Source organism: Lissotriton helveticus, chromosome 11 (assembly GCF_964261635.1).
Source record: "Lissotriton helveticus chromosome 11, aLisHel1.1, whole genome shotgun sequence".
In the NCBI taxonomy this organism is placed as follows: Eukaryota; Metazoa; Chordata; class Amphibia; order Caudata; family Salamandridae; genus Lissotriton; species Lissotriton helveticus.
Window position 1 is genome coordinate 75,258,987 of NC_136072.1, and position 18,544 is coordinate 75,277,530.

The 18,544-nt window shown below is 41.2% G+C and overlaps 1 protein-coding gene across 5 annotated transcripts in view; it reads left to right on the top strand.

Moving 5' to 3' along the window:
- LOC144791618 (dehydrogenase/reductase SDR family member 4-like) overlaps positions 1-18,544 on the top strand; it is a 379,701-nt gene that overhangs the window by 269,107 nt on the left and 92,050 nt on the right. For all 5 annotated transcript variants that reach the window (XM_078666343.1, XM_078666346.1, XM_078666345.1 and 2 more), the window contains exons 2-3: positions 2,892-3,006; positions 4,356-4,535. In XM_078666343.1, coding sequence (XP_078522469.1) covers positions 4,360-4,535 — 176 coding nt within the window. In that variant the 5' untranslated portion in view covers positions 2,892-3,006; positions 4,356-4,359. The remainder of the gene's footprint in view (positions 1-2,891; positions 3,007-4,355; positions 4,536-18,544) is intronic.

Sequence of the window (18,544 nt, forward strand, 5' to 3'; positions counted from 1 at the left end):
TATACGTACTAGGGCCCCAGGTACACATGCAGCATGGGTAGTGTGAATCCTCTGTGTGTCATTAATGAATTGTAGTACTAATGGTCCCTTCCCAAGTCATCTGGATCCTTACAATTTTGCAATGGGTATCTTGTTTTGCCCTTTGGAAGAAACATACCTTTGAGATATTAACTTGGAGGGCATATGATCAGTGTCTACTCTATGATGGGTTCTGTAAAAGGCAAAACAGCACTTTGGGTGGCCTAAGAGTGTAACATGCATTCAATGCAGAAATAGACAGTATGCAAACAAAATAATGAGCAACAATTGTCATTTCAATGGACCAGAGATTCCGCCCAAATTCTAATTGCAGCGTATAGTGCTGAAATCCTCACATTTAACACTTACTTTTTTACAGTTATTCTCAATACAAGTTAATGGAAACGTGATCATGTAATAGAAACTGTTACTTTGAGCAAACTTAACTAATAAGAGGGTAGGACCTTTTCCCGAGAAAGAATATGAAAAGTCCTTGATTAAAAAATATAAGCAATAGCTGCATACATTACTTGTTACAATTCACGCCTCTGGTGGCAAACCTCAAAACATGGCTATGTTTACTACAGTGCACTAAATGGGCATTTGTACATCGCTAAATGAAACTTTGCAATCATATTAGAACTTCTGTGCACTTCAGATTAATTCAAACACAATATTGAAATTCAGTCATGTAGCATATCAGTATAGGTTAAGGGATACTTGAGCACTGAGGTTTCCACAAAAATGAACTGGCAAATCAATATATAAGGTTCTTGGACTTTTTACTAATTAAAAGAAATATTTTGAACAACGGCCTTGTTTTACAAAGGCAGGATAGGTGAGACCATTACTATTGTATGTAATGTGCCAAGTAACTCAATAAGGACCTGTCCCAGTTGGAAGGTGCAAGAGCCTGTTGATCTGAAGGTTGTACAGCTGACTTCAGCTGGCTCTAACCTGCAGTTGTGTAGATATGGGTAGCATAAAAACTTTGCTAAACTTTTCCAGGGCATCTCTCTGTAACATACACATTTTTCACCTATTTCGTCTCATGAACATTTCCAATACGACTTGTTTATGCATGAAAACGCAAACAATTACATTATTTACCACAAGCATATGAATTATGCATGGGGTACTGTAGCATGTTACAAACTATAAAATATAATTACACAATGTTGTGTTACTTTTAAAACACGACATTGGAGTTTGGGGACCGTACATAAATTGTCTTTGTAACGCAATAGCTGATTTTACACCAATACCGGACACATGGAAGGAGGCAGAAATAGTTACAATTTTTAAAAAGGGCAATCGACATGATCTGGGAAATTATCGTCCCATTAGCCTGATTGATATCACACAAAAAAATGTTGCCAGGCATATTTTAATTAGACTAACTGTATAGATTGTAGAGGTTGATTTACTCTCGAAATATCAAGCTGGGTTCAGGAAAAAAAATAACACCATTGACCAAGTCTTCAGATTTATGTGTATATGCTGGAAATATATAAACATAAGGAAAGGCAATTTATATATTGCCTTTGTAGATTTAAAGGCTGTATTCGAGTTGGTACCCAGGAACTTGCTATGGGTCACCTTGAAAGATCTAGGGGTGCCAGTCAAACTGCTTGTCCAAATAATTAGGCTCCACGAGGGAAACTATGCCAAAGTGAGATGGGGCCCGAGGGGTGAACTCACCAAGGAAATACCAGTAAGACAGGGAGTACGACAAAGGTGCGTACTGGCGCCCACTTTGTTCTCCCTGTATGTAAACGACATCCCTCAATATTTGGAAGGCTGCAAAAATTATTCACCTAGGTTGGGAGGCGAAGTAATACCAGTGTTACTTTTCGCTGATGATACTATCTTAATCTCGCAAACCCCTAGGGGACTCCAAAATCTGATGAATTCCTTTCAGTTGTACTGCACCAAGAAGGGCCTTGAAATAAATTCCAGTAAGACCAAATATATGTCTAGCAGTCCACATAAATCTTTTAAAAAGACTTTAGAGTTAAATCATCAGAGATTAGAGCACGTACAAAGTTTTAATTATTTGGGCATCAAATTAGACACGAAATTGACCTGGAAGTCACAACTGGAAAAAAATAGAATAATACTTCTCCAAAACTCTACTCCCATTTTAAAAAAGCATGGGGGGGAGTACTTCAAAGGCAGTATCTCCTGCCATTGAGGTTTTTAAATTTAAGGCTCAATCAGCCGCCTTGTATGGAGCGGAAATATGGGGCCTTACTGTAAACGGAATTTTGAAGTAGGAGAAAATAATTTCTTTTGGAAATTATTAACCCTTCCACGAAGGACACCTCTGATTCCAGTTGTCATGGATTTAAATTTTAAGAGAACAGATAATCACGCTTTATTACGCCCCCTCTTATTTTGGGTGAGGATATGGTCAACACCGGAGCTTTTATACTATAAAAAAGGTCTTCAGGAGGTTATGAACATTGGTCAAACTAAGGCAATCCCATGGCTCCAACATGTGTCAACATGGTTGGAAAAGATAGGGTTACTTCATTTTTGGGAGGGGCCTTTACAGTTGACCACGGCATGTAGCAAGTTAGTAAAGTCATCTTTTTGGGCTTATATTAATGACAACCTGCCTCTAGTCTGGGTTCCTTAACATCAACATTTCTTTTATTTAAAGATATAGCCCAGTTCGAACCATTTCTAGATGAGGTACGACCCAACTTGCGAAATCTCTGTTTCTGAAATTCAGATATGGGATCTTACAAACAAATGCCAACAAATCTATATGGGATAGTAATCGCGATGATAATAACTATGAAACGTGCATGTTATGCACAAATGAGGTCAAGGAAAACGACTTACACATACTATTCTTTTGCCCTCAGTACGTCATCCCGAGGAAGAAATGGACCAAACCTCTGCAAAAATCTGAACATTAGACATTGCAGAGAGGCTGAGCGTATATTGAGGACAGATACCATAGAACTGGTGGTTTTTGGTGTAAGTAGATTTCTATTTATTGTGAACATCATAAGAGTTAAAAATAGTTTGAGATTGTAATAGCCAAGTACCTTCTCAGCAAACATCTCACACACCTTGTACTTGTATTTTAAAAGATTGTGATAACCCAGTGATGAAATTTCTTTGCTATGTTCATACCGGGTGGAGATATCAAATAATTTGGAAATTGTTGTACAAATTGTAAGGATGGCGACTGATGCATTTTAATCGGTTTTATTCTGCCTAATATTTTATGCTCTTAACATTTTTATTGTATTTATGTAGCTATTTAGCTTTCTTAAACTGTAGAATCAGAATGGATCATGTAGTTGTGTTAGATGCCCCACTATGTGCTAAAATCAACTGTTAGACAAATGTATTTATTTTTTAAATTTATTTTAAAAGTTTGATATAGCGCTGGCTAGACCCGGAGGTATCAGAGCGCTTTACATGAGCATCGGATCATAGTTACAGGTTACATCGTCACAAAGGTTACACAGTTCTTAGAGCATGGCAACATAGTTACTTGTAAGGTCGAGATAAACAATAAGCACAAATACGTAAGGGGAAAAGAAAGGCAAGGTGAGAGATTCAGGGGAGGGGGGTTGGAGTAGGGGAAGTAGACAGATAATGAAGGCGAGAAAGAGGAGGGGAGGGTTAGAGACACAGCATAGGGAGAGGAGGGGAAGGGTGACGGGTACACAAACCGGTAGACGAGTCAAGGCAACGTCCAAAGTCCAGTAAGCTGTGAACACAGGGGAAGTGGTACCCCTTCCCTATCGCTATTGCGAGAGGCACCCTTTATGCAGTGGACTCTCTCAGAGGGGTCTCTGAGACTCCAAGGCCTACATACTGGATCCTTCCCCAAAAAGGGGAGAGGGAGTGCTTTGGCAAGGGGTGCCATACCATACCTCAAGTGTGAGTGGCTCCCTTGACACAGTGGACTCACTCAGCGGATTCCCTGAGACTCCAGAGTATAAATATTGGATCTTTCTCCAACAAGGGGAGAACAAGTGCTTAGTCAAAGGGCACAAAGGACAGGGGGGTAGGTAGAGTAGCAGGCAAGGGGAGAGATTCAGGGGAAGAGGATAGGAGCAATGGAAGAGACAATAAGGAGAGACGAAAAGAAGTCTGCCTAAAGACTGACTGGGTAGGTGACGACCAAGGAGGGAATCCACGGCCCATCTCCCCTATAGCTAAACCAAGTAGCTCCATCGGCCATCAGACAAAATATAATGTATAATGGGAATGCTTTTAATATGTGTCTTTTATGGTCTAAAGACCAAAATAAAGTTTGAATGAGAATGAATTGCACAGTCCTTTAGTCACTTTTTATTTTTATTCTACAGTAAGATGTTGACTGTGACGAGAGGAAGAAGAATGTTCAATTCTTTGATCAAATCTTATGGAATTAATCGACAGCCGGCACTAATGAATCTTCGCTATCTACTGAGGATGAACAGCACTGCAGTAGACTGGAACACTGTCCATGCTGGCAAGGTGGCTGTTATGACTGCTTCCACTGAAGGGTAAAATCGATGTAACTTCAGTGGATTCCAAATGTTAAACCTCTGTTTGTTGGTGGATGTTGATTGGTTATGCAACCAGGCATCAACATCGTTTTGTGCATTCTTATGGTTTTTGGCTTTTTTTCCAAAGCCATTTCTCTTAGCTCTATGAACAATACTTGCTCTCCCCAAGCACCTTAATTAGGGGCAAGATAGGTCTTTATCTCTGATGCTACATTCAATACAGGTTAGGTTAGTGAGCAACTCATTTATGAGTTTCAGTAAATACTGCATGAAGGAGGAAGAAGAGAATGAGCGAACACAAGGAGAAATAGTTTCCCCTCTGTCATCTATGAAAGGCTGGTAAGACTGGAAGAAAGTCAGCTGGTAATGACTGTACCAGACCTACATGACCTGCATGATTTTCAGAGGTACCAATTAGCTCCTGATTTTCACATCGGAGAGTCAGCATATAACCATGAATCGGATAAGTGCTCCAGTACATATATCTATTTCATTGGCAAGTGATATAATGAAGCCCTGTTTGAATCCTTAAATCTGTACACAAACAGTTTATATTCTATAATACAACTAGTATTTATAATGCACCCTTTTTCTACAAAAATGCAAGAAAGAATTATAACAAATATTATTAAACAACTAAGTAACTAAATTGTCACAAGTTGTATATGCAAGATACACTCTCAATATTGTTAATTACATATCACTAATCTATGACTCTATCTGCCAAACGACATTATCTATCACTCTATTGCTCTATATGCCTGACTACATTACATTTTTCTGCCTTACAACTTTATATTTTAGCGTAGGAACCATATGGTATCATTTGCCTAGTCTCGTAAAGCCTTCAGCCAATCACAATGCCAGAGAAACAACAGGTAATCTATTCTCATTCATCTTTGTATTTGTTTGCACTTTGTATTTAGCAAGGAAATTAAGCACCAATTGGCTGAATCCATTGAGCCATTCCCATCTTTTGAGATTAGAACTATGAAGGTGGGTGTCAGTGCATATACCTGTAGTTACACCTAGTTCAATGAAGTGGGAGAAAATACATAGTTATTGGGAGGCCAGGATGGTCTTAAATTTCCTGCTGAATAAATTGGGGAAACTCTCTGGTCCTGGCGATAAAAAGCTCATTAGACACCATGGATTTTCACATTAATGAAAAAGAAATGGGGCGGGGCCGAACTGTCCAGACCAAAAAGGCCCCAACAGTCTTTCTGCCACCTGTACTGCAAATAAAGGGATTTGCTCCCATATTGTCATTCCCGGTGTGGTTACAGAAAGCCCACTAGGCACCAGGGATTTTTTTTCTATTTAGAAAAAAGAATGGTTTGGAGTGGTCTGTCCCGGCCCCCAACAATCTTTCTGCCCCATCAGTAGCAGATTGAGGGAATTATCTGCAGTATTCCATCAAGGGGGTGTGTAGAAAGCACACTTGATGCCAGGGATAGATTTTGTTATACTAATGTGGTAGGGTCTAAACCAACCTGGGATCAAGCCACAGCCATTACAGAAAAGTTGATGGGAGGAATGCTTGTAAAAAGTCTAATGATTGGAATTCTATCATGGAAGCATTAAATCCATGTTTTTTTGCCCACTGTGCCACTTTACACATGGGCCCACATTGGGCACATCAGCACTGACCTGGCTGTTCATGTGGCCAGTTCATTCAGAACTGCCAGGCAACCCGCCCTCCAGAAGGGAACACCACCAGCACCCGAAGACCGGTTTCTGTCTACTTAGACCTCACCAGTGAGGTTTAGCTTGGATCTTATGCCTCGCTGAGTAAGGGATCCAGGACTAGTTATACCCTTGGACACTGATGGCGTAAAATCAATCACACAAAAGGTGAAGGGAGGAATGGTTACATAAAGTCAAACCAGTGTCAATAACTTGCAGTAAAAACATTGTTTTTAACCCACTGTGTCAATTTAGTTAAAAGCCTGACTTATGCAAATCACTAATAAACCTGTTCTTCTTGGAAACAGTCCATCCTCAAATGCCAGAGGAGGAATCCTTCAGAAGAGAACAAAGCATCCTCTGACCAGTTTCAGCCTACATATGCCTCATCAGTGAGGTATAGCTTGGATCCTTGGATCATTTGGAACAGTGAACAAGGGACCCACATCTGGTCATACCCTTGTCTACTTAGCATCACATCCCACACCACTAAAGACACAACAGACCTTTTCTTACCCCACCCCCCAAAGAGGGGATTTTTATTTTGCTCCTAATCAGCCCAGGGGATCAGAATATGGTTATGGTGGTTTATACCACCACATATACCACCACATACCACCATTTATACCCATTACATACCATAAATAGACACCTCTATAGTGTTTCTGCCCCCTCATGCCCCCCCCCAGGGTAAAGAGCAACCGCATTCCCACGGCAAGTGAGTGCAAATGTGAATTTTTGGGGATTTGTGGTGATAGCTTTGACATATGGCCTAGCATAGAGGGGGTTAACCTGCCCCCGTCCCCAATTTGCCTACTTTAGATGACAGAAACAATGGATTGTGCTCTGTAGGAAAGCGGGTAGGGATATGCAGTCTAGTGCCAGGACGGGCATATCTGCACTACTTCCTTTTTTTCCCCCTGATAGTCTTGTTAGCTTTCTGATTCATTGGAATAAGCAGATAGGTGACAGATTCCCCAATTTGACACCCCACAGAAGGTTGGAAGTCCATCAGGGAATCAGAGTAAAAAATAGGAATTGAGTGGGATGGTATCCCACCACCCATCCCCCTCCTATGCCACCTGGTACCTGACAGTATTTCTTCCCCCAAGATGAGGCTGAAGGGACAGTTTACCCGTGCACTGCCATCCTATTTCAAAACTGCAACCAAAGATTTCCCACTTTCCTCAGGCTTGCCATGGTGAAGGATTGCGCAATTCTTTCTCTGGGACATGATAATCACAGAATCCTTACAACCATGGGCATTTGTGAAACCTGGAGACTCAGTGTGGTGTCACTAGCATGGTTTACAACATGTATTTGTACCCAGAGTTCTGAGTGAATGTCAAATTATGGATCAGAAAGCATTTTTTCCAACATTTATGTGACAGAACCCCAAAGGGCAAATATTTACCACCCTTTATTCCTATAATTCTCCCGATTATGATGCTGCATCGCATGTGTTGGGTATACCTAAGCATGTCATAGGAATGGACCAAAACTGTAACTACATGAAGACCTCAGTGACATCACATTGACTTCACATAGTTCAGGTTTTGACCCATCCCTGTTGTGGATGATTGGTCACCCCACACAAATAGTATACTAGGAGAAATGTGAGAAAGCTGGATGAAGGAATATTGTGGATCCTTGCAGATTCTGGAACTTCTACCTCACAACAATGTAAACAAAAATCGTGATTTTCGCCAAAGTTTGAGATTTGCAGGGTATTCTGGGTAGCCAAACATAGTGGAATGCACACAATCCACAACACAGTTGTCTCCACTATATGATTAGCTTTAGAAATATCTGGGTTTGATAGATTTCCATGAGTGCTAGCCAAGCTCAGGCTCAAATATCACAGCTTCCTCATCACCAGAATGGGTGAATTTGAAGGGCAAAAACGTTATGTCTCCTTGTTGTGTTTTATGGCTTTTCCTGTTGTGAGCAATAGGCCCACCCACACACGTGGAGCACCAGTTGTATTGGGTAACATGTGGGAATGCTGGTTGGTTGGAATTTTGTTGATTCGCTCAAATTACATAACTTCCCCTCAGAGAAATGTGTGGATAATTTGTGATTTAGCCAACGTTAGATGTGTGTAGGGTAATCTGGGGTGAACATAATGAAAGCCATACCAGTCACTCCACAATTGACTTCCCGGTATGCCTAGTTTATAGAAATGTCTGCTGTTGGTAGGTATCCCTGGGTGCCAGATGAGCCTGGGCCCAAGCACCACAGCTGACACACTGCCAGAAAATTTGAATTTATAATGCAAACCTTGATGTTTTCCTGTTCTATTTTCAGGACTTTCATGAAAGGGTAGGCGGAAAGGGCCATCATAATCCTGATGGCCGAGCCTGGCTCCGCCATCATTACGGAATTACGGTGTCTTCTGACACACTGACTGGCTCTTTAAGCTTGTGGGAAGTGCCGCAGATGGTCCCTCCATCCGATGCACCACCCGTCACATCTTAATGCAGTGGGCATACGGCAGGGGCAGATGTTGGGACCGACATCGGCGTGCCGTCGGTGTCGATCCCACTGACATCAAAATCAGCCCCTATATGTTGTTGTTACCAGAAGAGTTTAATGGATGTAAACAATATATTCATTTTGTGAATTAGCCATTGGACAAAAAAAAGCACTTGAAAACCTTTCCCTCTATTTCTATTTTTCCTTCTAGAAATAACAAAATAATAGTAAAAATGATATGGTTAAATAATTATTTTTATACAACTCTGTCTATTCCTGAAAGAGTGGAAGAGGGTGGTCTGAGCAATGCAAACCTTTTGTTGATATATTTATTCGAAAACAAACACACACTTTCTGGGCCAGCCCTTTTTTCCCAAAAATGCTTTACTACTTTTAAGTATTTTTTTGCCTACCTGGAGGCAAATCTACAACCTGGATACTTGTAGAATCTTGAATATGTTAGAAAAAAGAATATACATTTAGCCTGCCTTCCAGTTGTTTTTGAAAAGGTATGAAGGCCTAAGCATGAATTGTTTAAAACACAAAAAAACATTGGCAAAGCCTATAGGTCTCAGCAATGCAAGATCTATTAGCTTTGTCAATTTTAATGTGTTTCAGAATTGTATGGCCAGATGGTAAGGGTTTACCAGGCAGATGCAGTACCCAAGCGCCTGTAGCGGATGCACTGTTACTCCTTAGCGTAATCACGGCCATAAACACCAGCTTTGGTACCACTCCATGAGGCACTTCCCCTGTGAGTGCAGATGAGGGAGACAATGCGCATGTGTCTCGAATGGAGGTGGTTGGTGGGATGCGCTGCAGCGAAGAGCAAGTGTAGCACTGCTATAGAGAAGAGAGTCCTGGTGCACACTTCCATAGAGAAGAAATGATACAGGACGAGAACTGCCATAGAGAAGAGTCAAAGGAACAGCAGCAAGAATGCCATAGAGCGCAGCAGCTAGACAAGAACTGCCATAGAGATAAGGGTGCGAGCTAGACTGTAATAGAGGGATTGGTTGCGTGCAGAGCCTTCTGAGCCAATCTCAACATGGCAGGGTATGAGCATGCAACATATGGACGGGGGACTGGCGAAAATATCTAAGTCTGTTTGTGACGTTGAGAGGTATAGCGATATTGCTGCACTGTCTAATAGCAGGGCATGCAAGGGTGAGGGTGCTACCCTTCTGATGGTGGGTGTGAGGGCAGCATGCCTGCTGTACTTCACAGTGGCACAAAGTGGTGAAAACAAAGCATCAGCGCTGGCCTTTGAAGAAGAAGCACTGCTTGAAGCCCTACTTTAAGCTCTCATGGAAGAATAATCAACAGCTGGAGGAACATTAGAGCCAGCAGGCTGCTCGTTTCAGTAGATACAACAGGTTTCTTTCGAGACAGCACATGGACTTTCTATAACGATACCTAAAAATGGCCCAGCACTGGGGGTTGGAGATTGGTGGGCGACAAAGGAAGCCATATAAAGGGGCTAGCATCTGAGGCAGTATACTTTAGAGACTGGATTCACTTTTTCGAGGAAGGAGAGCGGCCATGGCGAGGAGGAGGCAGCCAGAACAGGTAAGTGCCTTTTTTAAACATTATAATTACTTTGGGCGGGGGAGGGAGCGGAGTTCCACACATTTTTTTTCACTCCATGGAACTACACCTAGAGGCACAACGCCTGCTCCGCCCGGGCTTAATGAATTCAACTCCCATCTTAGAGGCTTAGGGCCTGATTTATAACTTGGTGGATGGAGTAATCTCCATTGGCCTGGTGGGGGACTTCACGTCTATCTAGCTGAGACTAATCTGGCCTTCAAATCACCCCTAAACTCACAATCATTTCTAAAGCATTGGTAGGAACCACCATCACCGCAGTTCCTGTCAATGCTTTTTGAAGTTTAGTACACAAACTGTTTTCCTTTTTCTTTTTAAAAAGAAAATCCCAAAGTGGATTTTTGTTTTTGAAAATAAAAAATAAAGTGCTTTCCTTGCCTTGGGAGTCATTTCCCATGTGAGGGGAGTATTTAGTGGTTTTGACCGCCCATTAACATCTGGGTTGTCTTGGCGGGGCCGGACAATGAAAACTGACCTTTAATTCCGCCCATCTCAATTGGGTGGGCGGAATCAGAGGTCTACCTCAGGCCTCTTACTCCTGAGGGGCATCAGAGGGATTTAATCTATGAGAAGAAGGAACGATCTCCGACCGTAATTAAAACAAAGGTCTGCACACATTTAAATCTAGCGGGCAGACGGTGACCACAGCCTTGGTGATATGAAAATACTTCATCGCTGGTGAGATGGAGTATCCTCATCCCAAAAATCTAAATCAGGCCCTTAGAAAGCAACCACAAGTAAAATGTAACCCTGTTAATGCCGTAAAATTGTATTTTACATCAAAAAAAGGATTACAAGTTTCTAGGTTTTTCTGTAAATGGAGTTATCATGTGCAGTAACCCACAGGCACCTCTCCACCTGCCAAAAGCAGATAGAAGTGCAAGAGAAAACACAAATCTCTTGATAGCGCATAGGAGTCTAACGTGTTTTATGCAAAAATATCCAACAAGCATTCAAAATAAGCAAGACAATTGCTGTTTAAATGGACCAGTGATATACCATCGATCAGCTGTTTCATGTAATGTTAACATCTATAGATTTTAGTGCTGCATTTATACACTTTTTCAATGAAAGTGAGTGGTTGAGAGAATGTGTGATAAAAATGAAACTCGTAGGAAAGAATTAATGAGCAGGTACCAGGATCTTTTAAAGGGAGGAATGTAGAAAATTATGGCTAACTGATAAACCTAGGAGCAGCAGGAGCTGACTCTGCTATATTCTAAATTCCTCACTTCATTGTTCCAAACTAAGAACATGGTTATACTTTTCTAGAATGGTTCCTTAGAAATGTGCAGTGTACTGCGCAGGAAAATACGACAGAGACCTGTTAAAAATGTGTGTAATTATGCAATAATACTAATGTGTTTGTGGTCTTCCAGCAGGTACAGAAACAAAACTTCAATTGATTAGTAAAATGTAACAGCAGGAGTCAAGGTAGACATGGGCATTTTCATAGTACATGTATAAGCATTACGGCACATATGCAAGTGTATTCACTTTCTCAAGCCCCCTTTTTCACTGGGAAGCAAAATCCCAACAACGAATCAATAGCAAACAAGAGTATTATTTGAGGTATGGATTCTTCATTATCACCTTCTTCATCATCCTCAAGTGTACTAAGTGGATAAGGCGAGGCAAAGCCTTTATTAATGCAAGTTTATTGGATGATGCAGTTGATCCATTTTATCAACGCATATAAAGTTATTATGATCAGAATAACTGCAGTTACAATTTCAAAAATCTTCATCTCTCAATTCCTGAATATCTCTGACAATGAAGAACAGATGCTACTCGAGTTTAAATGAAAGCAATTTCTAATATTGTGTAATTTCTTCAGACTATCCTTAATGTGATCTATCTGCTTGTGCATTCTACGGGAAGTGTTGGAGAGGTTCATATAACACTCAGAGCCTAAAATCGCACAGACCCCCTCCTTTGACTGCATGGAAGTATCTAACACCATTCTGTTCTGCAAGACCATGATTATTTAGTCATCTAACTAATCTGTTATAAAACCCAGGGAGATTGCAGTGGCATTAGCTATTTCTTATGGTATCTCGTTATTACTTGTAGTCTCTCAGATACCCTGCCATAAATCATAGTTTGAAAATAGAGTGGAGAAACATCTGTTTGCTTCTGTGATGTTGCAGTGTACCCCCTTTCTTGGAGAGTGTGTATAGCAGAGCGACTGATACCTAGGGTAATGCAGCCAGAATAACAGACTCCAGCCCATTTTTGAGGTAACCAGGGATAGACTATTGGGCCATAAAACGAATTACCATATCTTTCTTGTTGCAGAAGCTTGTGAAACGCCATACCATTATGAATGTGGTATTCATTAGAGGTGGTTTGAAAAGTATTGTTTCTACAGCAATGTCAAAATTCACCCTGGCTCGCAAAGACACTCAAGTTGTGCTTTGTGCTGCCCACAAATTCTGAAAGGTCAAAATGATTGACATCAGGTCTGTAATGGGCCCAGGGGATTGTTATATTTTCTGAGGCCTTGTATAGACTTGGGAGACACCAGCACAATGAGACTGTCTTTGACCATGATAGAGCAGATCAAAGTAAGATTTGTGTTTGCTTAAGGGCACTCTGATCAAAGACACACTTTCCTCCACGTTAATGGCCAAGTGAGTGCAGATTCAACAGGAAGAAAAGGTAATTGTTTGGCTATGTTGCTCAAGCACCAGCAAATATTTATTTTCATACACAGAGTAGCTGCTCTGCTCAAAGATAGGTTCAGAACAGTTGAATTTCTTCATAACTCCCCACTCCACAGCAATGATATATCACACTAAAAGCCAGCGACTTAGGGCAGTGGAAAAGATAGCAATCAAGAGCTGTGGAGGGATCTGGGGGCATATTACCAACAACTAGCGATAATTATCGGTATGTTGGCTTAGCGGCAATATTTTTATCGCCGAGCTGCGGCGATTTTTATCGCTTAGGAACCTTGCTATTATCAAGGTTTATCTCCTAAGCGATAAAAATTGGCCGAAATGCATGAATATCGCTGAAAAGTCAGCGATATTCATGCATTACCAAGCTAATGCTCTTAGCCATGTTATCCACCTACCATTGGATAACATGGCTAAGAACTGCTATGGGGCAGGTGTTAGCTTTTGGAGATATTCGCGCTTAGCGTGAATATCTCCAAAAGTTGGTAATAGGAGATAGCGATGTTAGCGACTGTTTCCAGTCGCTAACACCTTGGCACGCCCACTTTGCATGTCATTAGTGATAAATTTCACTGACATGCAAAGCGGGGCCCAAGATGGTCGCTATCTCCTACTAGCTGTCGCTAACTGGTGTTAGCGACAGCTAGGTAATAGGGAGATAATTTTATCTCCGCTTTCTTGGCTTTTAAAGCCAAAAAAGCGGAGATAAACCTCCTTGATAATATTCCCCCTGGTTTCCAGGAGACAGCTGCTTCCCTAAGGTGGAAGCAGGAATGATGAAGGATGATGTGTGCCACATTAGGTGCCTGTGGAGGTGCAGGTGCCGAAGGTGCTCACTGGAGATCCAACCCACTGGCAGATGGAAAGGTAGCAACAGGAACAGCCCCAGGAAAGAGATCCAGTCTGAGGTGTGATGTAGGTTGGCAAGCAGGCAACAATGGCAAGTCGTTATATGTATCATCAAAAAAGACTAGCTAGGTATGACTATTAGTATTTTGACTCTGACCAGTTTTGTCAGGGGGCAACTGTGAGGTGTGTTCATAAAGCCCTCACCCACCAACCTAGTTGGTGGCATGTTTCATCATCGGGCCCACCCAGTGACACCTAATGTGTCCCGGGTGTGCTTCGACACCTGATTACAGCGGAGCTGGTATGTTACTGAGTGTGCAGTGTGGGGTGTTAGTGACGTGATAGTTAAAACGGCTTGGCGAAGGTCCCAGTACCCGAGGGTAAATTACATTTTAATAACTGGGCTGCCTTCAGCGGTTAAAATAAGGCTATAGGATGTTACAGGCGGCGAGTTACTACCTCCTACATCCGTGGGGTGGTCGACATGTTTCAGCCAGTGCCTTAGAGTAATCTGGCTTTCCTCAGGACCTTTTAAAATGGTGTTGGTGCAAGTTAAAAATGGGGAGTGTAATGCAGACTATGTGTTACACTCGCTAAGGTGTTTCTCTAGGTGTGAGAGGCAAGTCACCCTGGAAGGAGTGTGTTTGTGATGTGCAAGACTTGTTAGGAACCATCACAGCAGGGTTGCAGATGGTCTGAATTTTTGATGCATTGGAAGGTGCTTTAATATGTGGGTCAAAGGTGTGATTCTCATGAGAACTTAACCTTGATTTGTAGTTATTTTTTCTAACTATTGAGATGTCACAGGACCACCAAGGATGGTAGCTATATTGTATGAATCTATGGAAGAGTGCAGACAAATGTGATTATAAGCAGTATTCTTCTTACCTTAACATAATTGGATGGGAATGCCATACCTTTGCACAGTCACACCAAGCAGATGCATCTTATTGTACTTCATCCTATAAAAGGAGCCTTAACCAGAGGACATTGGCCTCAATTGCCTCATATTATTAGAAGGTGACACCCTTTTGATCTGACCTATGATTTATGACTTATTTACTTGGGTTGAATTATACTTGGGTTACTATTTCATACGTTGCATATTATTCTGAGCGTCAAGCTTTTATATGAAAGATGACTGTCTTACTCTTTGCTTTTAATTTTTCAATAAATCTTCATGGTTTCTTTTATATTACATGTCAGTCTTTATTGTGAGGCCTAACATGCTTTACATTTAATTCGGAAATATTTGATATTTGATTTACATGTTGACCAAAATTTAAGTGGAGCAACAAAATCCTTAGGGATTAACGTTTCTCACGGCTCATCAGTAGCACTTTGGGTTGCAACTAGGGAAAACAGTGCTATATCACCTCCTTAACAAATGTGAGATTTATTAGTTCAGGGATTTCCTTGTGAAGGTTTCCTGTATTTACTTAATTATTTTGAAGTCAACTATGCAGTCTCCGATTTGTGTAACTCAAGTGTTATTTGAGGCAGTTTAACTAACCTCCAAAATGTAACAATTCTTCTGCTTAGTGGCCTTGTTTTGGGTGGTACCACCAAAAAGCTGCAAATTTTTCTTTTCCTCTTTTAATTTTTTTAAAACAGGCTGACATGACACAATGTCCAATTAAAGTATTACCTTTCAACAGACATGGTAAGACACACATAATTTCTCACTGTTTTCAGACTTGTGTTTGCCTCTAATGGTATTGGATCCTTCCTCTGATGCATGCATATAAAGATCCACTCCTGAGGCTGTGTCAGGACCTTGATAGCAAACACCTTTGTGGGTGGGCTAAGTAAAAGGACAAGTAAGCATTTTTGAAATGCAGTGAAATATCCACAATGGAAAAGAGTTCAATCTCTCTTCAAAGGAACCTTGACATTTTTTTTAAAGGCTTTGCAAATGGTAACCGGAGGTACGAGCGAAGTGAAGTTAGAAAATCAGGTTATCGGTCTAGTTTTCTTTTCACGTATTAGAGAATCAAGATAGGAATGCACCTTTGTCCAAGAGAATGGCGCACTTCAACTGTGGCTTGTGGCTGTGGGTTAACGGTGTTTTATTCTGAGGAGCATTGTGTTCTTTGAGGACATTTTCTGCAGCGACGACGACAAGACTTGAATACATATTTGGACACTGCTTCCATCCTTGGAAGTTTTGAGACTTTGTTTCCTCCTTTTGCTTGAGCATTTTTGAAGTAGTTTAAAAATAGCTTGCTAGTAGTACAGTCAGTATTCTAGTCAATAATGAATCTCCTTCATTAAGTTCAGTTTTCCTCTTTAATATTTTTTAAAGTAATTCCTGAAAGAATTTCCCAACGGTAAGCCCATCCTCGTTGGATTGTTATCAGCAAGAAGATAAGATACTGTATTTTGAATTCTTGAATTGCGCTCCGTGCTTCAATTAAGGACACTTTTCTTAAGGAGCTTGCCAATAAATAGAGCTACTTGATAAGACATTGATGCTACAGCACTTCACATCTTACAAGAAAAGCACAGCAAACCAAAGAACTGTAATTCTTGAAAACTTCTAGTGAAGACTTTTAGTTACCAAGAGAGAAGCAAACGCCCTGAGTCCGTGGAGTAATTAGAAGTAATAGAAATATTTTAGTTAAGTAGAATAGGAGAATAGACTGCATGTTTGATGTTTTTTATTTCTTATGCAGATGCAGAGTGTCCGGTCCCAAGCAGAGTAGCAGAGACTTGGAGAGGTCTATTAGAGTCTTCGTGTCGAGGCTGTCTCTCTTTATCCACTTCCCCTTTCCCCCTGCTGCTGCTCTCACCAGAAATTAAATTCTTTTGGTGGAGGTACTGGTGGAGGGGCTTTGGGACCATCTTTGGCTCCTGTGGAATTAGCCTGGTATCTGACAGGCTGGGGGGAGGCGCAAGCTTCAGTCTGACACAATTGAAAGAGAACTTGAGCCTGAGAACAGCATTGTGTATAACTTTTCTGCAATATTGTAAGGCGACATCTTCATTCAGTAGTAAGTCTAACTTAGTTGAAGGGATGGGAGGGTTTGAGGTCCACATCATGGGCCATCCCTCAATTATCTCGTATGGGCTCAGCTTGGTTTTCGGTGTAGGTACACCACTAATTGACCATAAAGACAAGGAAATCAAGCCATTTCAGTTGTGTATAAGTACATTTCTTAGCTATCTTATTCTTGGAAGTTTTTTTGTTTTGTTCTACCTTTCCTCCTGTTTTATTGTGACAGGCATAGTGGAAGTGCTGAACAATTCCTAAGATTTTATAAATCTCCTGCAGTATGGATGAAATTAAGTGTGTTCCTTGGTCCCTTAATAAGCAACTTGAGATTCTGAAACGTTGATTGAAGTCCCTAAGTAAGAGTTTAGCAACTTTGATGGCATCTGCTCTTGTGCACGGGTAATCTTCTACCCAACCCAAAAACATGAAGATTATCATTAATATGTACGCATACCAGGACAACTCGATATATTCATGCTTCTGCTTGATCTAGTACTTCAGGAAGGCGCTGAAGACCTGGCTCTTCAACTTAGCGAAACTGCTGATCCCCCCCCAGCGCCTTGAGACCCTCATGGGTGAGTAGTGCGCTTATAATTCCCCTGCTTGATTTATTGAGTACTATTTCTCACTCTAAGAGCTCATTTCTGCAACAGAGATAGATAGATATTTCAGGAAAATCAGTTTCTATGAGATACATAGCATCATTAGCATTACATACAGAGTAGCCATTTTTGTAGCCAAATCAGTGAGGGCATATTCCCAGGACACTTCATCATGAGAGTATTGCAGGCAGCACACTCAACCACTGCTACTTGTTAGGTCAACATCAAGGCATTCGACAAATTCTGTACATATTGAACATTTTTATAGGGGTTCCATCAGATGTTGGAAATATTGTTTGCATCGAGAGGAACGTAAAGTCATGCATCACTCTAATTACATAGTTGAGTCAGTGTGCACAGTTTTTTATGTGAAACCTGAGCATGCTAAACATAGGCAATCAGCATCTTCCAACAATTTGATTCACAGTAGATACATTATATCCTCTACCAGGATACCTTCATCCTTTCTGAGAAATGAACCATCCACAAAATACATTAGTTCCCAGCTTGGTGTGGGAGTGTCAGTCAATTCAATACAGGGTATGGTGACATGTGCAATTAGAAACAATTGTGAGGTTCCCACTCTTCAATGGAGGAATCAGAGCCATGGGGTTCAAAGTGCAACAGCAGGCAAAACTAATATGAGAAGCAGACAACAATAACATCTAATGCATGGATGATTTGGCCTTAGAAAAATGTTACGTTTAGGAGAGAGGAGAAAAGCAACAACATCATGGGGCCCGCAACTATCAAAGTGGTACTGAGTAATATGTGTTTAGGGCGTTGGAGGGCGTTGACCAGATGGGCAGCGGCAGCTACAGAGCAGAGACTGGGTGGGAGCCCAACCACAGCTGTTCCGAATCTGAGGGAAAGTAGGCTACAAGCTTCCTCTGACCGTCATGATCTTGGGCTATATTCTAAGGACAAATCTGTTATGTTTATAACAATACAGAGTGAAAGGTTTAGCATATTCAGACAGCCCCAATGCTGGTGCATAATATCAATGCTGGCTTTATTTGTACAAATCATTTTCAGCTTATTCAAACCACTACAAGGGCTCAAGGGTGTCTTTCCTGACACAGTCTTTCAGGGGCTTTGCCATAGGAATAT